General features: G+C 52.1%; 2 protein-coding genes across 2 annotated transcripts; one reads left to right on the top strand and one right to left on the bottom strand.

The window, feature by feature from the left end:
- Positions 1 to 1,480: 1,480 nt before the first annotated feature.
- SLC30A3 (solute carrier family 30 member 3) lies at positions 1,481 to 11,074 on the bottom strand. Its single transcript, XM_024553016.4, has 10 exons — positions 10,972 to 11,074; positions 10,457 to 10,546; positions 9,768 to 10,000; positions 5,773 to 5,954; positions 5,194 to 5,340; positions 4,945 to 5,098; positions 4,181 to 4,379; positions 3,830 to 3,935; positions 3,469 to 3,603; positions 1,481 to 2,302 (listed from the first exon to the last, which is right to left on the bottom strand). Exons 1-10 carry the CDS (start codon positions 10,984 to 10,986, stop codon positions 2,154 to 2,156), a joined length of 1,410 nt encoding a protein of 469 aa, XP_024408784.2. The 5' UTR covers positions 10,987 to 11,074; the 3' UTR covers positions 1,481 to 2,153.
- An 8,843-nt stretch (positions 11,075 to 19,917) lies between these two features.
- Positions 19,918 to 22,230, top strand: DNAJC5G (DnaJ heat shock protein family (Hsp40) member C5 gamma). The gene is given in 5 exon segments (XM_024552945.2): positions 19,918 to 20,030; positions 20,270 to 20,306; positions 20,308 to 20,538; positions 20,732 to 20,901; positions 22,224 to 22,230. Coding segments are annotated over 5 exon segments (558 nt in total).
- Positions 22,231 to 23,245: the final 1,015 nt, after the last annotated feature.

Below are 23,245 nucleotides of genomic sequence, written 5' to 3'. Positions count from 1 at the left end.
CCTGTCACTGGGGGCCAGTAATCAATGAGACGTAAAATGAGAAAGTATCAGGAACTAGCAAAGCGTGGAGAGCAGCTGGGGCAGCCTCCATGCTCCCAGTGAGAGGGACTGCCAGCCTGTCACCTTGGCCCAGCCTCCCATGTCCATCTCAGACCATTGGACCAGAAACGACTCACCAGCCTGGGCCCAGGCCCCCAGCTAAAGATCAGAGTGGGGAGGCCTATTTCCAACCAGTCCAAAGGCCTCACCTTAAAAAGAGTAATGAAACCTATGGGTTTTGACATGGCAAAATGCAGCCAGGATGTACGGTTGAGTCACAAGAACAGGTTACAGGATAACGTAGTCCCATTTATGTTATTATATAGAAGTGTTTGCACGTATGTACAAACACAGATGGGAACCCTAGCTGGTGTGGCTCAGTGGACTGAGCACCAGCCTGCGTATCAAAGGGTTGCTGGTTCGATTCCCAGTCTAGGGCACATGCCTGGGTTGTGGGCCAGGTCCCTAGTGGGGGGGGGCATGTGAGAGGCAACCATACATTGATGTTTCTCTCCCTCTCCCTTCCCCTCTAAAAAAATCTTTAAAAATTTTTTTAAAAAATACGTGCAGGAGACAAAACTGTGAACAGCAGCTGTCTCGGGGGGTAGATTCGAGAGGTAACATTTCACTTTCTACTTTATACACATTTCCTTTGTCGAACCCTTAAAATGAGCATATATTTATATGCTTTAATGATAAAAATATAATTTTTATAATAAAGATATTTCCATTATGGGGGCGAAAGCCATGCAGAAATATGCATGGGCTGATAAAAAAAATACTATGTCTCTGCTTCAGGTGGGATTTTATCAATCTGGGATGGGTAGGCCAGTGAACTCCTGCTGATTCAAAGCACTAGATCTAAAATCAGAGCAGCAAGTTTGATTTTTAAAAAGCAAAAATCAATCCCTCACTGAGTCTGGTTTGTAAGAGCAAATCTGTCAAAAAACATATGTGATTCTTAAGGCAAAAGGGGGAATAACCGTAAAGTGGTCCTTGGTGCCCGCAGCCCGAACCTGGACTCAGGGCTAGACCTGCACTGCCCACCTCTCCTGCATCACGAGCCTGAGAACCGAGCCCACACCTGCACTGTGGTCCAACCACCCTCCACCGGAGGGACAGAGCCTTTAGGAATGATTCTCCAGAATCCATTGGCCCCTTGCCTTCAAGCTTTCTCCTGCAACCCAGCCCAGGGCTCCCAGGGGCTCTCCCTGAGCCACGGACCCGGCTCACTCAAGCACGCTGTGAATAGGGAACAGTGGCACAGAGCCTGGTGGTGTCTAGCCTACACCATCAGAACGTGTATTCGACGGTGGAGAGGGTGGAGGGCCTGGGAAGGGGTGGGGGGCTGTGGAAGGTCACTTGGACTGCACAGGTCTTTCGGTGCTCGGATGTCTGATTCTGTCTGCCCCCCTGAGGACTCAGCACAGGCGCTGAAAGACGCAGTGAGACACAAGTTTATTGGTGGAGCTGCAGTGGAGCCCCTCTCTCTCTGGGAGAGCCAGGGCACAGCACCAACAGAGGGACGGACATAGACCCCCAAACGGACACAGAGATGGCGCAGACTCAGAGGGGCCAGAGCACAGCCACACCTGCACAGAGACACACGGGCCACAGCACCAAGAAACACACACGCGTACACACAGACAAAACCACAGGGCCAAGACACATGGGCAAAGTGCAAGTTTTGGGGCTTCTGCATAGACAGAGCGAGGGCCACGTGGGGAGGGGCCCCTGCTGACCTCCCCCAGGCACAGGCACACCAACAGCACACAGACAGGCAGATGCCCCAGCCAGCCAGCCTGCCACAAGGACAAATGAACCCCGGAAGGGATGCTCGTGGCTCCCAGACTGTGGGGAGCTGGGACCATAGGCCTCCCACCCCCACCCCCATTGCACTGATTCCCGGCTCAGTCCAATTCCTGCCCCACTTCCCCACCCCCAATACTTTGGTCTTGCCTACTGGGGCTTGGGACTGGGAAGTTGGAAGGTGGAAGGAGGGAGAGAGGAAGGGGTAAGTGCCCAGCTCTGCCCCTTCTCCGTAAGGAAGGAGGCAGCTGCTGAGAGTCCAGGGCAGAACCTGGGCCTGGCAGTGGGGTGAGCGCAGGGCCAGCTCAGGCTTGGGGAGGCTCCCGGCAGCGCAGGCACTGGGCCATCTCGGGCTGGTACTGCTCGACCTGCAGGGTAGAGCTCGAGAATCCAAATCGGGAGTGGAGCCGGGAGGTGGCTTCGGCCAAAACAGCTTCCGGGTCTGCCGTGGAGTCTGTGGGAGAGTGATAAGAGACAGCAGGTTCCCGGGGGAGTCGGGAACCAGGCTGCAGCCAAGATAAGGATCAGTGAAGGGGGACCCAGGGGCTTGCACAGCATTAAAGCCAGGCTTCAGTGGGGAGCTTTATTTGCTTTCTGTGTTGTTTGAAAAGCATAAAAATATAAAAGAAAAGACTGGAGAGACTCACCCCAAATCGACTATGCTCACACACTAAACTGTTCTTATTTTTCTATCGTCTTTGTTCTTTGAGTGCCCGCACACAGCTGTATTTCAGCAGCCAGGCCACCCGATTCCCCAGGACAACCCAGATGTTAAGTATTCTGTCCCATTGTCCCTTTAGAACTATCATCAAATATCCCCCCAAGTATAATATTTTTGGCATCCAAATTGCATCTCTCTGATTGCTTCTTGCATCTGGAAGAAACTCAAAAATACTTTGTCAGCTCGTGAGTCACCATATATATTTTTAATAGTTGAATCATAATGTAGATATTATATTCAGCTTTTTCCTCTCACCATTGGACCGCAAACAGCTTCCCCAGTTGCCATACAGTCTTCACAATTGTCTCTTTTAGTAGTTACGTGATACCCCACTGAGCGGAGGTGCTGGAAGTTACCTAACTGTGCCCCATCCCTGGTACCCATCCCACATAGGAACTAGTAATCTTATAAGGGGCTACTGGTTCCCTGAACCACTTTAAAGAGGGTGGGCCCTGGCTGGTGTGGCTCAGTGGATTGAGTGCCAGCCTGCAAACCAAAGGGTCACCAGTTCAATTCCCAGTCAGGGCACATGCCTGGGTTTTGGGCCAGGACCTCAGTAGGGGCATGTGAGAGGCAACCACACATTGATGTTTCTCTCCCTCTCTTTCTCCCTTCCTTCCCCTCTGTCTAATAAATAAATAAAATCTTTTCAAAAGTAAAGAGGATGAAACCTCCCCCAGAATAGCCAGTAGCTAGTCATGTAGGCGGCTCCAACATGCGTGTGTGTGTGTGTGTGTGTGTGTGTGTGAGAGAGAGAGAGAGAGAGAGAGAAAGACAGAGAGAGATGGAGAGAGAGGCTGAAACCCAGTAAGTAATTCAGGCTATCTTCTATGTTTGTGGGGGGAGGGGAAGGGAGGCATGTTTCTAGGAATAACTGGCCGCAGCCAGTGTGGACTCACCGATGGCCAAATGTGCGGAGGCAACATGGTAAGTGAGCGTCAGGGACCACAGGTGTAGCTCATGAGTTGCCCGGACTCCTGGCACTGACAAGAGTGTATCCCTCACCGGTTCAAACCCCAGATTTCGGGGGGTACCTGCAAGCAGCACCCACCAAGCCTTTCTTCCAGAGCTGCTCCTGCCCAGGGGAAGCCCCACCTCCCTCCTTCTGCCCCCACTCATCCTGTTGACCCCCACCATTCAATTCACCTGGGCCCAAAGCATCCTTCCAGTAATAGGCCCCAGAGCCCCAGCCTTCTCCCCACATGCATCAGAGAAAAGAGAGGGGCCTGGGGGGGAGGGGAGCAGTGGGGACTGAGTCACCTTCCATGAGGACACGGAGAACATCGCGGAGGGTGGGAGCTGTGGACCCAAGGGCACAGATGGAGAAGAGGAAGGTGCTGATAGGGTCAGCTGCCTTGTACTGAGGCTGGAGAGAGAGAGAGACCCATAACCTCAGGAACCAGGAACATTTCAGAGGAAGATCTAGGGGTGTGCTGGACAAACAGGCCCTAAGAGGCCCCTGAGAACCCTGCGCAGGGGAAAGGGACCCTAGGCTGGGAGTCCTGGGGAGCTCAGAGCTGGAGTGGGGGAGGGAGGCTGCGGGTCCCGGGAAGGAGAGGATGGGCTGTGGGGTTGGAGGAAGAAGGCTGAGGCAGGCCTGATGGACGGTACCTTGAAGTAGATGAGGATGGAGGCAGCCAGCACCCCGAGGCTCTGCAGGAGGTCCCCCAGCACATGCACAAAGGCCGCCCGGACGCTGGTGTTCCCCAGGGGCAGGGGCTCCCCTGTCCCCTCCTCCAGTGGTGCATACTCAGCCCCCCTGGACCCATGGCTGTGGGGGGGCCCAGCCTGGTGCAGCACAAAGGCCATTCTGAGGGGGAAGCAGAGCAGCTCAGCCCAGGGGCCTGCTCTCAGCCTCCTCCGCCCATTTCTGCTCCACCTCCTCTCACCTCCCCAGAGCTCTTTCTCCACCTATTTTCTCCCTATTTTCCTAGCCCCAGGAAGAAGACGACATTGTCCAAGAGAGACAAATAGTGCAGCCTGGGGGCAAGAATACAGCAAGTGGTGCCAGGGATTTGAATTCAGATGCTGGTCCTGCTACTTCAATAGCTATGTGGCCTGGGCAAGTCACCTGGTCACCTCTCAGCTCGGTTTCATTAACTGTATACTAGGGGCAATACAACCTACCTCATGGGGTGGTTGTGAGCTTTAACTGAGATAATACTATGAAAGCCCCCAGCAAGAGTGGATGGTACACACAGCAGGCAATTCACAACTGTCTGTTGGCTCTGAATTTTAGGTCTCTACCCCAGTCCCTTCTCAGGCATTCCCAGGGCAGACTGCTGGGGACTGCATTTGTGTTGCCAGCTCTCCCAGCCTAGAGGAGGACCCCTTGCCCTGACCCGATGAGGTGCCTGCTCCACACCAGAACGTACAACAGATTGGCACAGACTGCGATGCTGGCAGTCAGCAGCATGGCGCCCCCCTCGATGTGGTAGTCACTGTGCAGCAGGCGGATGAAGGCCAGGTACAGGAGGATGCCGGTGACCATCCAGAGGGAGACCACAGAGGCCAAAGCCCCCAGAGTCTCTGCAGGCGAAGACAAGCTATCAGAGACCTGCCCGGGACCTAAGAGGTCCCCTCTGGCAAGACTGGAGGGTCACCAGATCATGCAGGGGCCTTACCGGAGCGGTGCCAGCCAAAGGTCATGGTGCGGGTGGCTGGGCGGGCAGAGAGCCACAGGGAGAAGAGGCTGCCCACCATGCTGCCCACGTCTGCCAGCAAGTGGGCTGCATCGGTCATGATGGCCAGGCTGTGCGCCAAATACCCGCCTGCAAGGGTAAAACAAGTACGGTCTGGTTCTGCAGGTACGTGTACAGATTCGGAAACGAGAGTGGGGGACAGACGCCCAAATGTAAACTGTGATTCTTCACTGGTGATGGGATGACAGAGAGTTTTTATTTTCTTCTTTTCACTCACCTGCATTTTCTAGCTTTTCTACAGTGACATATTTTAACAACAAGAAATAGGGCTTTTAGAAGAGCAGTTATCCCAGAAGCCAGCCGTGGACCCCACCATGAATTCCCCCCAGTGCCGTCCTTCACCCTCTCCCACTTCTGGAGTCCGGGGCACCCAACTCCCATGCACCAGCCACCCCCACTTTCTCCACACACCCACCCAGGGACATCCCTGGGGCTCCGAGTGGAGAGTGGCTCAGGCGGGCGTCGGGAGGACGGGGTTGCAAAGGCAGCTCTCCAACTTACCGACCACCTCCCCCGCCATGAAGACGCAGCACACGGCACAGGCGGCACACAGCTGCCTCTGCGCCTGCAGCCTCTCGGGGGTGAGGCCCGGCTGTGGCAGGGGGTCCCTGTGGCAATGGTGGAAGGGCATCTCCACAGGTTTGGGCCCCTCAGGGAGGGGCTCCTCGGGCTCTGTAAAGAGACTGAGGCAAGCAGCGTGGTTTGGCTGGGGCCTGGCCCACAGGCTGACCTGCTCCTCACTCTCAGATCCCAGATCCTGCAGACAGGCTTCATCAGAGGTGGCCCATCTTTCTCTCCTTCCCAAGGCCTGGTCAAAGCTGGGACCTTGTGGACAGAGGGCCACACGAGAGATGGGGCCTAAATGAACACCACATCTCAGCCTTCCTTTCCTTTTCATAAACATTTCACATCTGGAAAGCACCTTAGGGACGGCCTAGTCTAACACCTTATTGAAGACATGAGAAGTACGAGGCAGGCATCTATTGGACAGCCCTGGAGCAGCTACTGTCCGCTCCTTAGGTTCCAGTGCAGGTGCAAGAAAAAAGGGTCCTCACACTCTATCTGTCTGATTGTCTGAATGGGGGAACACAGTGAAGAAACACGGAGAGTTTACAGCTCCAAAATTACCCTGTAAACAGTTGAGCCTGCTTTACTCCAAAGAAGAATCTAAAATATGAGTTTACTAGAGAAGTGTTGGAAAATTATTGCCCTATACCCTCGCCTTCTGATGGATTCCACTTTTAAAAGCTTTAGGGTTAAAGTGAAAGGCAAGCCAGTGATTCAAAATGAAGGAGGATGAGGAGAGAGAAGAGAAGGAGGAGGAAAAGAAGGAGACGAAGGAGAAGAAGAAATAATAATAAGAAAGAAGGATGACGAAGATGGACATGCAGAAGAAGACTTAGTAGTTTGAGGCTCAGAGAGGGAGAGGACTTATGGAGGCCACACAGCTAGTTAGTGGTAGAGCTGAGACTGGATTCCAGCCAAATCAATTCATTATGTAGGCACCATAAGGCATACCAAACGAGATCAAACAAAATTCTTTCTGAACTCTGGGAGTTTCTGGTGGACAGGACCAATGGATACACAGAAGGTACTTAGAGCAGTTAAAGTGCTATCAGGGCTTCGATAGAGAGATACATTGATTCTAACGAGGAAATCAAGGGAAAACCGAAGGAGACACCATGAGGAGGGCCTTGAAGGACAGGGAGGGTTTTCGATGAAGACGCAGTGAGCACAGCAGGCAGAGGCAATGGGAAGTGAAGCTGGCGTGAAGGTGTGGGGCAGACTCAGCACTTGGTCCTGTCCTTAGTGCCTCCTACCTCCCAGACCCACCTCCTGTGCCTCCACGCACAGATCCTTCACCTTCCCTCTCCAGGCATGCCACTGAAGTGTGGTCCTTTAAGGGAGGAGTGGAATGTTGGGACCCCAAAAGTCTGAGGTTCCTGGCACAGAGAACTAATGGCCAGATTCCAGAGCTGGGTTGGCATGGGGAGGCCGGTGTGCAGAATGCTGTGACTGGCAATGGTAGCAGTAAGAACACTGGCTTTGGAGCCGGCCACACGTTAGCTGGACCTCAGTGTGACCGTAAGCACCCAGCTGCGGCCACTTTAACTGCACAGGGCCATAGACCTCCCTTGACATGAGTGGGGCTGAGGGCCTCATCTGGGGAATGCCAGGGCTGAGCTCAGGTTGATTGAGTTTTAGGCCCATTCTGGCCCAATTCTCACCCTCACCACTACCCAACCTGAACCCTAGCAAGGATAGAACCTTACACAGAATAAAGGACCTAAATAAAAAAAAAATACAGTCCTAGAAATAGTCACAGAAGTGTGACGAGAATACCAATGAGTGAACGTGAAGGCTCCAGATAGAAACGTGAATCACAGCAGTAACGTAGGGAGGGGTGCCTGGGGCCTTCTGGCTGAGGAAAGCTCTTCCAAGTGGGTAATTAAGGTGTGAGGGAAGTGGGGGAGACTTTGGTGCCTGTAGGGAAAATTCAAGTGCTGGTAGGTAGATTCATTTATTGGAATTCCCTTCCAAGACTTAGAATCTGGATGTGTGTGATTCTAGGTGTTTCCCGAGAGTATGGGGAGATGAGGGTGGCTTTGAAACCCATCCTCATTCATTCTTCAGTGAAATGTGCCATGCTGAAGCCCAATCTAGCGGGAGAGACAGATGTGCCACAAATGACTTACTATGCAAGGAGAGGCTAGGGCCAGGAGGCTTACGAACAAAGGACTTTGGAGCACAGGGGAGGAAGGGACCAACTCTAAAGGGGGTGAGGAGAACTTCACAGAGGGAGAGATGTCGAAGATGAGACCTAGGTGGAGAGGGGGAATGCAAACGCATGGAGCGTGAGGAGCCAGGAAAAGGCAGAAGAGGAAAGTGATGAACTCTAAGGAACATAAAGGGAGATACGCTGATTGATTTCACATATCTTTCCTGAGTCCTGAGATGACCTTGCTGATGTACTTAGTCTGGGAGGAAGAGAGGAGAGGAGATGGAGGCGCCCAGAACAGACCAGGCCAGAGGATCCCTGAGCAGAATTTTAGAGGAGGGGTTAGTTAGGTAGCGAAGAACCTCTCTCAGAAAATACTGCAGGGTTTGGTGACTAACGGTCATATGAGAATGGAGGTGAGCTGGGAGACAGAGATGTGGGTCTGAGGGGCAATCAGAGGCTGAGCTGCTTCGGGCAGTGGGCAAGATGCCTTTCCTGGTCCTGTAAGGCGCAGTGCAGCCAGCATCAAGGTAGCCACCCATCAACAGGCTGCTCCCTTTTGTTCTGCAGGAATTGGGCCCTAAAGAGCCTCATTGTTAGTGTGTGTGTGTGTGTGTGTGTGTGCGCGCATGGTGCGGGGTGGGGGACTGTACATGCTGTTTAGAGACAAGGGAAGGCAGTCCTCCCTCCCTAGCCCTCTGAAACCCCCAGAAAACAACAAATAATATTGAGGGGGGCAGAGAGATGTAGGGAGGGGAGATGGTCTGAAGCTGAGTCAAAAGGATACGTGAGGAGATGCCACGGCCACGGCTGGAGCCCCCACAGCTGCCCACGTCTGCAGTCCCCTGCAGGAAGGAGTCAGACGGTGTCTTCCTTCCTTCTGCTCCCCCATCCACCCAGGTTGACAGCCCCCACCCAGAGAAAGATCTAGAAACACACGCAGAGGCACCATATCCGAGACAAAAGGAGAGAGGCTGGGAGGGAAACGGAAAGATTGGGAAAGATGAGAGAAGAGACAAACGGACGGTCAACCAGCAGACAAAATGGCCAGCGGAGGTGGCCAAGGAAGCACTGGCTCGGCTGCTCCGAAAGACAAGGCAGAGCCGCGGGCGCCGCGCGGGAGGCCGGCGGGACGCGGAGGCGGTTCTCCCGCCGCCCCCGGCCCGCTGTCCCGGCCGCTCCGCGCGCCTCATTTCACACCTCGCCGCCCCCGGCCCCGTCTGTGCGCAGCCCGGAATACCCCCTGCCGCCCAGACCGCACCTGCTCCTTCCTCGTCGCCCCCTCGCTTCCTCCTGCCCGCCGCCCCCCAGGAGCCTGGAAGAGGCACCGCGCGGTCCGGCCCCTGCTCGGTCCGGGTGCCCAGGGCCGGCCACGGCTGGAGGGGGCGCCCTGAGCCCGAGCGCGCGGTGGCGAGGCGCTCCCACTGCCAGGGCCCCAGAGCGATGCGGACATCGGGGCACCTGGCGCGGACTCCGGTCCGACGGAGGGCAGCGGCTCTCAGGGAAGCCGGAGGCGGCGAGGCTCGGGGGGCGAGCCGGGGAGCCGTTTCACCGGGCCGGGAGGAAGAGTGTGGCTGGGCGGGGGGCGCAGTGGGCCTGTAGAGCGGCGGGGCCGGGCTGGCTGGTCAGGCGGGCCGGGGTCTCCGTGTGGCCGCAGAGGAGGGAGCCGCGCGCCGAGTCGCGCTGCGCTGGGGCGGCCGGCCGGGGCCGCGCCGGGGAGATAACGAAGGGGACGGAGGGCAAGAGGGTGGCGCACCCCGGCCCAGGGCTGTCCTACCTCTTCAAACGCAGGCCTCTGCCGGCGTCGCCGCGGGCCCGGGGGCTCACCAGGCGAGTGGTCTCCGAGCCCCCCGTGGCGGGAACGGGGTCCATGTCCTCGCGGCCCGACCGTCTAGGCCCCACCGAGGGAGGGAGAGGTGGGGCCGGCCCCTGGCCAAGTCCAAGAGGCCAGCCGACCCCTGGACTCCCCGCAGGGCAGCGGGGCCACCAGAGTGGAGGGAACTGCAGCGACTGTGGCGCGGGGCGTCTGAACTGCAGATCCCGCGGCCGCCGGAGCCACGCCCCGAATGGGGCGAGCTCCTCAAGCCCCGCCCCCAGGCCTCCCGGCCTCCCCCCACCCCAGGCCTAAGCCCCGCCCCGCAGCGCTGCCCCCCAAAGCAAAGCCCAGTTGCCCAGCGCCAGACCCAGGTCGGGTGAGCGGGAGCCCTTTGCACCCGCCAACCCCCCGTTCTGGAGAACCCCTAATTTCCATTGCCCACGCTCTCTTGGTGGCCTAGCCCCGCCCCACCCAAGCCCCGCCCACCGGCCCCACACCAAGCTCCTCGCTTCGGGACCTTCCCGAGCAACCTGCACCCAAAGACCGCTGCCCCTTGCAGGCCCGCACAGGGGCATCTCTGCCTCCGACGCTGGGTCACACCGGGACCCCAGCCCCTTACAGGGAGGCAGAAACAGGTGTAGAGCCATTACCTGTCTCGAGAGAACCAGAGAGAATATGGGGCGAGTAGTGTGATCATCTGGGAGAACTCCAGGGACTCCGGCCAGAAACCACTCTGGAGGCTGTGGGGTCAGAATTCCTGAGCTGCATCTGCTGCCAAGCACTGTACTGTTCATCGCCATTTATTTTTATACAGAGACTTCGGGTGACAGAGAGCTTCCTGACCCCCTTCCATCCATCTTTACCCCTGTGTTCCGGACGGGTGAACTGAGTCCCAGGGAAGGAAGTGTGCAGGGGTCCTGCAGCCAGTGAGTGAAGGGCTGCGGCTGGACCCCCGTCCGCGGTCCCTTCCCGATTCCGGGCACGACACTGGTGACCAAAGGGAGTGCGCAGCGGGCAGCGGGAGAAGCGGGGAGCAGCGGGAGAAGCGGGGAGCAGCTCCCCATCGCTCTGGGGTCACAAGCCACTGTTCCTGGAGGGAGGCTGTGGTCAGCTTGCCAACAGGTGACTCGTTACCTTGACCCTGTTGTACCTTCCTGGGCATTACCTCCCTTTGCCTCATTTTAACTGAAGCCCGGGGAAAGGAGCCGCGTGCAGCAAAGTCGGTTGCGGAGCCGGGCGCTGAAGCTTCAAATGCTCAATGCCTTCTGCCCCTCACACCTGCTGTCGCTGTAGATTGAAAACGGGGCAGTGATTGGATTGTGAATTCCAAGCTGTGACCAAGTGTAAAGCGGGGGTCCGGAAGAGGAGGGGAAAGAGTGACGCGTGGATGGGGAAACGTGGAAGATGGGAGTGGTTAGTAAGCTCAGGCAAGAAACCATCAACCTCGCCCTTCAGAGCACACTGGGCGTCCTGAAGTTAGGGACGTGATTACTATAATTCCAAACAATGACAGTGCGTATACGCCTCTAAAAGCAAAAACAAAACAAAACAAAACAAAACCCTCAAACTGGAACACGTGCCAGGTAGAGTTGGAAGTGATAGGGTTAACCAGGGAGAGCTTCGCGGAGGAGGTGAGGCTTGAACAGATTAGGCAAGCTAGCTGGGCGGCCGGCTGGCTGTTCCGGCGGGGGAGAGTGCGGCTGGTGCCCGGGTTTGCGGGCTGCGTGTGCGTAGGTACCGTTCTGCGCCGGGGAGCCGAGCAAAACAACGAGAGGGTCTGCGCGAGCCCACTGCGCTGCGCCTGAACTCACGCCGCGCCCGGAGCCCTCACCGCACTCCCCACCAAGACCCAGCCCAAAGCCCACGCATGGGGAGGGGCAAGCGAGGGGGGTGGCATTCTCCCTCCAACCTCCCCTAGAGGCATTGGACCTCAGCTCCTTCCTTGGGTTAGAGTGGGGCAAACTGAGGCAGCGGGAGGGGAAGCCACGAGCTAAGGCCACCTTTTTGGTCCGTGTCCGAGCCAGTGTGAACCTCATGTCCTCACCCGCCTATGCCGGGGCCCAGGCATGTCCCGCCTGGCACCGTCGGTTTTCTAAGCTCCACACCAGGCCTGCGGCTTCCCGGATTCTGAGAGCCTTGGAGCTGGGACGCCGAGGGGGCCACTGGGCACTACAGTAGGGCTGGGCTGTGGCAGCCCCGCCCGAGGTGGCCAGGGCGGGCGAGACCAAGAATAGGCAGAAAGCACGGGGCCCTGTGCGGGCGAAGGGGCTTCTTAGGCACGCCTCAGCTGATGACGACAACGGGGGACGTGATAGTAACAACTATGGCTTCCTCTGGGATTTCCCTTCTTGGGCAGCCCACGGCACGCCATCAGCAGCCCTGGGTACCGGAGGATGCGGGTGCTGCGCAGACGCTGGCACGTGCCCGCCCCACAAGCGGGCGGGGAGCAAGCCGGCGGGAAGGGAAGGGGGCGTCGGAGCAGATGGATTACAGGGCTGCCCTCAGCCGCGCCTCCCTGGGTGTCGGGACTTGGAGCGTGCTGCCTCCGGAAGCTGGGACGCCGGCGAGAGAACACCAACAGTTGCCTTTCCGTGGGAATTTATGCAAGAAAAGCCTGGCAGCGAAACAGACTGCTTGCACCTGTTTCTCAAAGAGCCATCAAGTGGCCGTTGAAGAGCGGTGCAAAGGGTCCTCTTAAATGCCCAGTCTGAGAAAGACATTCTGCACCTAAGAGCCAGGAAAATTATGCAGCAATCAGAAGCACAGCTCCGAACTGTAGTCTTGTAAGAACTATTCGTGTAACATTTACTGAACACTTATTTCCTGCCATGCACTTTGCTAGCATAGCGGGGATTCCTGATGAGCGAGATAGACATGCTCTCTTCCTTCCTGGCTTTAACTGATTGCGAGCGATTTCAATTTCTGTAGTATTTTGTTACTGATTTGCCCCTGTGCTCTTACTGCCTGTCCTGCCTCAGACACCCATCTTCCCTAACGGGAGTCCTCAGGCCCCTCGTAGTCCCGGGCATGATGGTGGCAGGAAGCTCTGGATGTTTCCAGAACAGGTCAATGGCAGTTCCAGAGCAGAGGCTGGCAGAGCAGATCAGAAGGGGACAGGAGAGCAGATTGGGGTGGGGTTGGGGCTGGGGGGGGGGAATGGGGGGGGAGACCTAAACTAGACCAGTTCACTTCCATAGAAAAGGCGAGTAGAGCCCAGCAGTGAGGTCAGGATTTAGGCTGGCTAGAGATCTCAGGCAAGATTTGGAATCCAAGCATGTGGACAAGGGTTAACACTTAAGTTGAAGGGTATGCGCAGAGGCAACCCTGCGCTCCACTCGCTGCTCAGGGGTACCTCCAGGAAGCCTTTCCTGACACCCCCAGCCGGGTTATCTGCCCCTACCTGATGCTCTCAAGACCCACTGTGCTTATGTGATGCACTCACCACGTTTAAGGAAATCATTTGCTCGTCTGTCTCCTCACCAGAGTACAAGCCCACTGAAAGTAGGAATTCTTTCTCATCACTGTGTCCCCAGCGCCCCCTACTGGCTGACATATTGTCCTTGAAAAAGCCATTCCAGAAAGGAGGAGCCAGTTTTTTTAGAGTGGAAACAGTAGGGAGGAAGCAGGACTTTTGTTGGAGACAGGATGAAGGCCAGCAGCTGAAACGTCACCTCCTCAGCAAGGCCTTTCCTGGACTCTAAACTTGGCAGGTTCTCATGTTACACATTCTCACTGTGCACTTTTTCTTTCTTAGCATTTATACTGTAATTACATTGTTATTTGGGCCCTGGCCACATGGTTTGGTTTGTTGCTGGTCATTCACTGTACCCAGAAGGTTGTCAGTTCAATTCCCGGTCAGGGAATATGCCTAAGTTGTGGGTTCAATACCCCACTGGTATGTGTGGAGGCAACCAATCAATGTTTCTCCCTCTCTTTCTCTCTTTCTCTCTCCCCCACTTCCTCTCTCTCTAAAAATTAGTGGGAACATGTCCTTGGGTGAGGATTTTTTTTTTTAATTGTTATTTGGGAATTGTTTCTTCAGTTGGCTTCCAGGATACTGTAATCTGGTTTTCTTCTTACCTCACCAACTGCTTGTTTTCAGTCTCCTTTGCTGGTGTCTCCTCATCTGCTCAACCTTTCAAAGCTGGGGTAGTCCAGGACTTGGTCGCCCTCTTCTCTTGCCACCTCATTCCTATGGAGTTAACACCCAGTCTCAAGGCTTTAAGTACCATCGAGAAGCAGCAGAAAGCAATGGTTGCTGAAGCTAAGTCATGGGTATGTGGGGAATTATTGTACTATTCTATTTTTGTTTGTGTTTGAACTTTTCTATTAAAAAGAAACTTTAAAAGAAAGCATCTTATAAGATAACTCTCAGATTTCTCACTTGAACTCCACACTTATATATCCAAATATCAGTTTGCTGTGGAATCTTTTACCTGGAGCGCTTCAAGGTTGTGGGAGCTGAAAAGCAGGGACAAATGAAAGAGCCATTTAAAAATTAATGAGAATTCGATGAAAACAATGAGTCCAAAGCCCAGAGATGTTTGGGTTTTGAGCATCATTATCTTGGAAAGTCATAACATTAACATCAGTGGAGAAACCAAGAGGAATAACCCAGTTGAGGGCAGGAGCAAGGGTACAGATTTTAGAAAGTGGTTTTGAGACAATGAGAAACTGGCACGTGGATGACACAAAAATGACACTAAAGCATTGTTGTGACACTGGCACCAGAGGTATAAGGTTGGATCTCCGAAGAAGAGAGCTTCAAGACAGACCCTACTGAATATCCATGGTCAGGAGGTGAAAGAAGGAAGTGGAGGCAGCAGGGGGAGAGGAAACTTGCCGGAGCTGCAGGAGGAGAATCAGAATAATGCAGAGCAGCAGAAACGAAAAGACGCGAAATAGGTGGAGCTGGACAGGAAGGAGAAAAGTGATTTAAGGCCCAAAGTCTCTTCCCAAAACATAGCCTGGAGTTTCACCCGTTATTCCTTTTGTGTTAGTAAGAATTGAGTGGGTGAGGTGTTACAGTCTTTTTCACTGTAAGCTGAATGACAGTGTTTTAATGAGATTGCTTTCCACCTAACACTGAAGAATAAGGTCGTTTTATGGAGTTTCTAGTTTTCATTAGAAATGTTGAAAGGAAAGGAAGTAAGAGGGGTAATTTTGGAGTTCTGATTGCTTGGGGAGGACTGCCAGGGATATTTTGAACAGCCAGAAAGCAGCATGAGGGTACTGGGCAGGAGAACAAGAAAGTAGGTTTCTCAAAGGCTGAGAAGGATGCAGAAAGGGGATGGAAGGATACTAATGACAATTTGCAGATCTTCTTAGAGAGGGGATCCAGCTTTTTCACTTCTTCCCAGAGACAAAATAAATAGTAACTTCTCTCTTTACAAAATTGTGAGGAGATAGGATAGAAAGGATGATAATGATGATAAGTGATATAGCACTTACCATGTGCCAAGCACTGTTCAAATTAAATACCTGAGCCTCCTAACAACCCTAAAAGGTAGGCACTGTTATCTCCATTTTACAGGTGAGTAGGTGTGCCCTGCCAGCCTGCCCGTAGGTCTGCAGAGTCTGGGGTTGCAGGTCAGAGAGGACAGAAATGTAAAGCCCTTCACCTCCCACCCTGAGAAGTTTAGGGAGGGCAGGCAAACAAACTGGGCTGGTGGTATTTTTTTTTTTTTTATCACATGTGGTATATATGCCTTCAAATGGGGGGGAGGGAAAGAGGGACGTTTCCTGACACCATCGGTGAAAGGAGGTGAACATCAGCTACAGCTTTGGTCTGCCTCTAACATAGATTTTAAAGGGAGCTGGTGTGTAAGGAGCAGTCACAGTATAGACACCGAACTTGGAGTCGGAAGACTGAGATCTGGACCCCCCTGGTTGACCTTGAGCAGGTCAAACCTTCTCTCTGGGGCACACTTTCCTCCATTAAAAAATGAAGGCACTGGATGAGAATTAAGTCTCTGAGGTCCCTTCCAGCTTGAAAACTGCACAATTCCAGAACCTGGTGGTTGGGTATGACAAATTATGATCTCTCTCTCCCACTGCATATGTTCAAGAACATAATATTTTGGGTATAAATATGCCAATGTCTGCTGTCTGTATGTGTGCATTCCAGCTATATGACTAAAACTTTAGTTGTTTGTGGGTAAATAAGGGACGCGTCTTAGTTTTCTCCAGAGAGACCAAATGGCTCTGTGAGGTAGTAATCTAGAAGATCTCCGACTCAAGATATAGTGAGAGGGCAAATAGTTCCAGAAAAGGTTTTAATCTATACTCATTCTTTAGCATAGTTATTTTCATTTTTTTCCATCTTTTTTATACCAAATCTAATTTAGTCTTGACGTCAACCCTGGAAATGACACAGGTTTATACAGAAGAGGAAAATGAGACTCAGAGATTATGTGACTTACCCCAGATGACACAGCTTGTTAGAACCAGAGAGAGAACCCAGGACTGGGGCTTTTGACTCCTGGCTTGTGTGTTCTCCCTAGTTCTGTGCTGGGTGTTGGAAGAGACAACGTGCACAGGAAACAGAGCCAAAGGGGGTCTGTTTCTAGGTGAAGGCCAAGTGGGGGTCAGGATGACTTGCCTGCTCCATCCCCATCGCTGCAGCCTACTGGCTGCAGTGTCCTTTCAGTCAGAGCAGAGGCTCAGAAACTTAAAGATAATGGCTATTTCAAGAGCCATGCACTATAATTAGAATTAATTAGAATGTCAGAGGGCAATGATAAGAAGTAATAACATTCTGGAGCCTCTGGCAAGATATGAAAGATGTTTACTAATTCTGCTCAGCCCCTAATTTGCCCCCTTTCTCAGCGCTCACGTCTGTGAAGCAGGGATGTGATCCTACCACCTTGCAGGGTTGTTGTGAGGATCAAAGATAAAAGGATCTCTGAAAAGGCACACAAAAGTTTGCCGGTTCACACAACCAACCAACGTTTGTTGAGCACCTACCATATTGCAGGAACTCCATTAGGAACTGGAAGAAGACTAACACAAACAAGAAGCAAGACGCTCAGAATCACCATCACCATCTCCACTACTGCCCTCTTTCTCTTTGCCCCTCGTGTTGCCTCTTGACTAGAACCGCAGGAGGGAAGAAGGTCCCTGTAGTCCTGCCCGGTGCCCCAGGGATTCTTGCTATGGGTCAACCTTCAGGCCTTCATTGGACCAGCAGAGGGCTCCCTCTGCTGTAGCGCATTCAACAAACCATTAACTTACTGCGAGCAGGAAAGGTTCTAGGTGCTGGGGATACAGTGGTGAACAAACAGATAAGGTCCCTGCCCTCATGGAGTTCACCATCTACTGGGGTACACAGATTTTGAACAAATTGACATGCAAATAAACATATATTCACAAATCACGGTGAGGGTGTCGGGAGGTGGAGAGAGAGGAGTGGAACTCCATTTAGAAGGCCTCTCTGAGGAGGCGCAAAGCTGAGATCCACAAAGGATGAGAAGCTGGCATAGCGAACAGCCCAGGGAGGAGTCCTCCAGGCAGCGGGGCAGCGTAGCCAAAAGCCCTTGAAATGGGAGGGAACACAGTGTTTTCAAAGAACTGACAGAAACACGGTGTGGCGGCAGAGACCCCAGACTGCGGGACTTGATTCAGTGGGAGTGAGAGGCAGGGGCAGGGGCAGGACCCCGCGGGCCTGTAGACTGAGGTAAGGAATTCGCTGTAAGCGCACTGCACTTCTAACGCCTTCTGCTCTCTCCCCAGTGCTAGTGAAGAAGTGACTTGTGTTGTTCTGCTAGTTCTATCTTCCCGTGATGGTGATGAAAGGCTGGAGGTTAGTTAGAGAAATTTGGCATAGTACAAACCTCCAGAAAAGCCGTCAGCTTTAGCTCCTTCACTTTAGGTCACTAACCTCTAAACTCACCTGACCCAGAACCTGTGACCTGGGTGGGTGATGCCAACAACTTCCCTCCCCACCCTCATCACAGACCCACAGAAATAAACTGGTCAACTCAGTGGCCCTTGCGTCTGTTGCATGTGGACTGCTTTGTTAGTTTGCTCACTTGGCTCCCATATCTTGGGGCAGAGAACTGATTTATCACTTAAAACCAAGAAGGGGAGATGAATGTATACAAGTAACTGTATTAAAGAAAAGAGAGTGATAAAAGCCACAAGAGGAGTAACAGAGAGGTATATTGAATTAATAAAGCTTTCCATTATGTGCTATAGGAGCCATCGAGTGCCGCTCTCCAATGCCATGAACTGGTAAATCATTAGTGCTGCAAACGCTGCTTCCCGTAGGGGATCACGGGAAGACAGGCCAGGTAGAGACAGGTGCTCTCATGTCCTACAGGTAGGACGGAAACTGGTTAGGGACAGAAACTGGTACTTCTAGTACCTTTCTGGCAAGAGAATAATATGGATCAAGGGCCTCAAAAAATTTCCCTTTGACCCAATAATTCCACTTCCAGGAATCAAATCTACCCCAAGGGGGAAAAAAGGTTTAGTTAGCGCTTGATAGATAAGAATTTGCATCATTAGGTCATTATACTAGCTAATGATTAGAAACAACATTATCCAATCCAGAGTATATAATTACATTATGGTACATACTCACGATGGAATAGTATTTAAAGGAAGTTTTTGAAGAATGGTAGTAACTTCTGGAAATGTTCAAGATAGTGTTTTAAAGGAATGTGCAAACTAGTAACTGCAGTACAAAAGGATAAATGCTTTGACAGAACAAGGTGGGAATAACTGGGGGAACGAAGGAGGAATTCCCAGGAATGCTGACATTTGAGGTGGGTCTTAAAGGACGTGCAGGAGTTTCCAGGTGGAAGGGAAAGAAAGAATCAAGTGGAGACCCCTAAATTCTGAAAAAGAAGACTGGGAAGGTAATACACCTCTTGAGAAAGGCGTGCAGCAACCATGCCTCTCACAGAGCCACCTTCTGCAAGCCCTTTATCCTTCTTTGAGTGAGTCAACGAGCCAGGATGGAGACCAGGATACGGCGACCAGGATAGGTGACTCCCTCCCACCAGAGAAGGGATGCCCCTGGAGGCTGCGCCCGCAGAAAAGGTTACAAAAGATGCTGTGCTGCCCTTGGCTACCGGCACCTGGCTTATCCCTACGCTCAGGCTTTCTGCGAGCGAGCGAAATAAGTCCCAGGGCCCACTCAGCTTCTTCTCCTACACCTTCCGGTGTCGCCAAAAAAACGACCCGGAGTGTTGACACAGTGCGCAAGCGCAGTGGGCCGCTGGACCCCGGCGCTGTGAAGTTTCACACCCTGATGGATGTTGTATAAGGCCCGCCAGTCTGAAGAGAGGACCCCGAGGTAGAGTGACAGACCTGGTGAGGAGGCCACAGAAGCAGAGGGGTCCTGAGGAGCCAGAGCATTCGCTTCTGAGCTTCTTGACTTGTTTCTCTTGGGCCACGGCCTCCCAGGCTCTCCCCACTTTGGGTTCTTGCTGCCTGTTGTCTCTCTGGTCGCTGGTCAGCCCCTACAGCTACCCCTTTTCACTTCCTTTTTCATCCCTCCGTTGTCCACTGCCCTGTCTCGAGGGGTAGGGGTGGGGAGAGTTGAGTGGGGAGGCTGGGAGGAAGAACAGTCTTTGGCCTAGCTGCAAGCACTGTCCTCTGGCCTGGCTTTGGGTCCCTGACTTCTCTTAGCTCAGGGATTGACCTCGACTGTTTCTCGCTTGGTAACTGTAGATCTCCTGGATTCCTGACCCAGCCTATTCAGAGACTGAGGCTGCACTGATCTCTCAAACCCTGAATGAGTTTAGACAAGGCCAGGGCTGTTTACTTAAGGTGCTAGTAGCTCTGGGCAACATCAGTCTCCTCCCGCGCTGAGACCACCCGTTGCTTACAACTCTCCAGGAGGTGGGGTGTCCAGAGGTCTGTGTAGCTGAAGGACACTGGAAAATGTGAACTGTTTACTCTTTAAAATGTAAATTTGAATGTCATTTCTGCCATTCTCCTGCTGGTTGTAGATCCGCTCACTGTTGTCTTATACTTGGTCCTTTGCAGTCATTTACCTACCTAGCCCCTGAAGACAGTGAGCTCCCCGTTGCTGGATGTTCCCATCTCAGCAGCCTCACCTGCGGGAGGGCTCACAGATGCTTCTCCTCCTCTGAGCCAGGTCATGTCTCATGTGGATGAAGCAGCCCGCCGGCTGTCGAAAACCGGGACAACCCTCTATGCGGTGCTAGAGCTTAAGAAGGGTGCCTCACCTGAAGACATCAAAAAGGCCTACAGGTTCAGACCTTAGCCCCTGATAAAACGCTGGGATTTTCCCCCTAAACCCATTCTTTCTACCTTGCTGTTGCCCATTTAAAAAACCTACTTTGGTGCTGGGTGGGGCCACCGGCCACTTCAGTGTGGCACGGGAAGGAATTTAGACTTGGGCTGCTTGCCTCCCTCCTTTGTACCACATCTAATGCATTCATTCTTCACTATCTAGAAACCTGTCATTCACCCTAACCCTCCCTCCCCAGCTACTCCCAATTCTCCCCGCCCCCCCCCCCCCCTTTTTGGGTATTGCCTGGTTAGGAAACTGGCCTTGAAGTACCATCCAGACAAGAATCCAGAGGATGCCCAAGCAGCAGAAATATTCAAAGAGATCAACACGGCCCACTCCATACTGAGTGACCCTAAGAAACGGAAAATCTACGACCGGCATGGCTCATTGGGAATATACTTATATGATCACTTTGGTGAAGAAGGCGTCACATACTATTTTATGCTGAATAGTTGTTGGTTCAAGGTACACAATTCTTCTTAGTCCCTTAAGAATAAGGAAGGAGGGGTGACCCTCCTTACCTAGGACACCTGCCCCTCCTCTCCTAGGACAAACGCTTCTGTTGTCTCATTTTCTGGGTGCTAGGATGGAAGGAGGGGAGCTTGAATGGACATGTACAGGAACTCTTGGACTAAGGCCATTCTTTGTTGCCTTTTAGACACTTATCCTCCTGTGTGCTCTGCTCACCTGTTGCTGCTGCTGCTGCTGCTGCTGCTTTTGCTGTGGAAAACTTAAGCCGCCAGCTGAGGAGACAGTGAGGAGAAAATACGAGCAGAATGTCCAGAAACAGCCTCCGAAATCAGGTGAGAACCATGGACAGGGACTGAGGTAAGAGCTGATTACAAATGAAACAAATGGTCGTGAGTAAAACTGTGAACCCCTAGATATAAGTCGGTATTGGGGCAAAGAGAAGAAAAAGAAGGGGAGACATTTGGTTTCTGAAGGGCTTGTGCTACAAACCGACAGTTTGAATATAATGTTGGCCTCTGGACAGTTCAGATAAGGCATGGGTGGGAGTTAAGGTAAGCAATGGGTGGGAGAGTGTGCCTAGAAAAGGCAGGAATTGAAGGCAAGTAAGGGGATGTGGTTCATCGTGTTATTCAAAAGGAAGATGAAGTGTCTGAGATTACCGTATTTTGCCGTGTATAATGCGCACCCACGTTTTTGGCCCAAACTTTCAGGGAAAAAAATCTCTCATTTTAATTTTTTAATTCAATTTTTTATTTATATATAAACCAATTATAATATTCCAGGTCATCATTATTTTGCATATGGACATCATTATTGCTTTTTAGAGTTACACTTCTAACACATAAAGTGTAAATAAAAGAATTAAAAACATTTATATAGATATGGAATTAGCACTACCCATGTATAATGAGCATCCTCTTTTTCCCTAAAAAAAATTGAGCAAAAAGTGTGCATTATACATGGCAAAAAACGGTATCTCTACTCCAACTAGTTAAACTTTAAAAGTGTGAGTTGACTGAAATCCACACCAGCGCCACCTAATGATGCTAATGTGTAACTGCAAAGCAATGATTTTCTCACCAGCAGGCTAAAAAATTGTTACTAAATGTTCATATATGTCTTTTCAATTTCATCATAGAAAACAAAGAAAATTTTAGAAGAGGGGAAGCTAGTTATAGTGAAGATGATCATTAGAAGATGAAGAAGAGTCAGGTATGAAAACTGAAGTGCAGCAGTAATTCAAGGATAAGACAAGAGCATACACTGACTTCAGACGAGTCACTCCTGGAAAGTTTATGCCCCTATAGCAGCGATTTTCAACCAGTGAGCCGCACGAACCTTTAAAACATGGAACACCTGACTATTTAGTCAGGGGCACGGGCCTCTTTCGCCTCACTCTGTCAAATAAAAAAAATGACAACAGTCAATACAATGGCCATCTGGTGTGAATTAATCAAAATTATACCTAATTTTTTGTCATATTGGAAAAATATATTTTTGGTGTGCCACAGAATTTTAGTAATTAGTTTATGTGTGCCATGAGATGAACAAGGTTGAAAATCGCTGCCTTAAATAGTATAGACTGTAAGTGTTTATTTCCTTACCTGGGGGGTGGGGGTTGCTTTACATTCTGGGTGCTCATTCCTTCTGCTTAATAAGACGCCAACTTCTGTCCTTAGGTGCTGACCCAATAAAGGTGTCTTCTGCTGCCCAGTCCACTGGTCACATTGAAGAGAGGAACGAGTAGCCCTGTTCTGACATTGACCCTCATTTGCCCCTCTTTTTATAACAATCCCGGCTTTAGAAGCAGTGATGGTGTCCAGCCCAGTGAGGATGTAGTCTCTGTCCTTGATGGTGTCACTGACCCTGGTGGCCCAGGGTTGTCCAGCTACTCTTCTTTTTAGCTCTAGTCCCAATTTTATTTTGAGGGCAGACCTCCCATCCCTACCCTTAGGAGGTCTCAGAAAGAGGTGACAGACTTTCCCCAAGCACCCTTTTTCCTGTGCCTCCCTTAGAATTTTAGTCAGTGTCCACTGGGTAGGGTCCCTGGGTCACTTGTGATATCTCCACCAAGATCCTGAAAGCTGAGCAGAGTGGATCCTGTCCCAGAGCTGTGGCACCAGTTAAACCTCCTTGGCAACTCTGTGTATCCAGAACTCTAAACGTCAGACTCCTTCCTAAGCCAGTGTACTTTCCTGGGCTGCTCTCACCTTCTTCTGGTGCCCATATACTGGGCATTGCCAGCCTCATTCTGTGCCACTGTGAGTCAACTTAGGAAAAGTATGGATGCATTTGAGGCTTATGGAGACTTCTCCCACCTTTGGGATGTCCCGAACTGCAGCTGCCAGCACAGTGCCCATTGGCGTGGGTCCTGTGGGTTGGCTGATGTTCACACCTCAGTGCCCGTTTGCTTCCATCCTTTCACCACATGTGACGCAGCTGAACACCATGTATTTTGTTTTTAAAACAGGGGCATGAAACATGTGATAGGGAAAAGATTGTACTTCTGCAGACCCTTTCTCCACTTATGCCTCTTCACATGGGCTGTTTGGTGTCCTCTCCACACCTCTTATTTCCTGTCCACCCAGGGTCAGAGTCTCATAGCTCCTCATACTTGTCTCTTCCCACTGGGAGAAGGACTGAGGGATGTCAGTAAATAAAAGAGCTTTTGTCCAACTTCCAGCCAAGATGGAGGCGTAGA

This window comes from Desmodus rotundus, chromosome 5 (genome assembly GCF_022682495.2).
Source record: "Desmodus rotundus isolate HL8 chromosome 5, HLdesRot8A.1, whole genome shotgun sequence".
Lineage (NCBI taxonomy): Eukaryota > Metazoa > Chordata > Mammalia > Chiroptera > Phyllostomidae > Desmodus > Desmodus rotundus.
This window is presented reverse-complemented; position numbering and strand designations above follow the sequence as displayed.

Excerpts from the sequence above, each read along its gene's own strand:
- SLC30A3 (XM_024553016.4), bottom strand. Across the intron at positions 5,341-5,772 it reads CATGGCGGGGGAGGTGGTCG|GCGGGTATTTGGCGCACAGC; the intron begins GTAAGTTGGAGA and ends TTACCCTTGCAG. Across the intron at positions 3,604-3,829 it reads TCTCCGTGTCCTCATGGAAG|GTACCCCCCGAAATCTGGGG; the intron begins GTGACTCAGTCC and ends TGCTGCTTGCAG.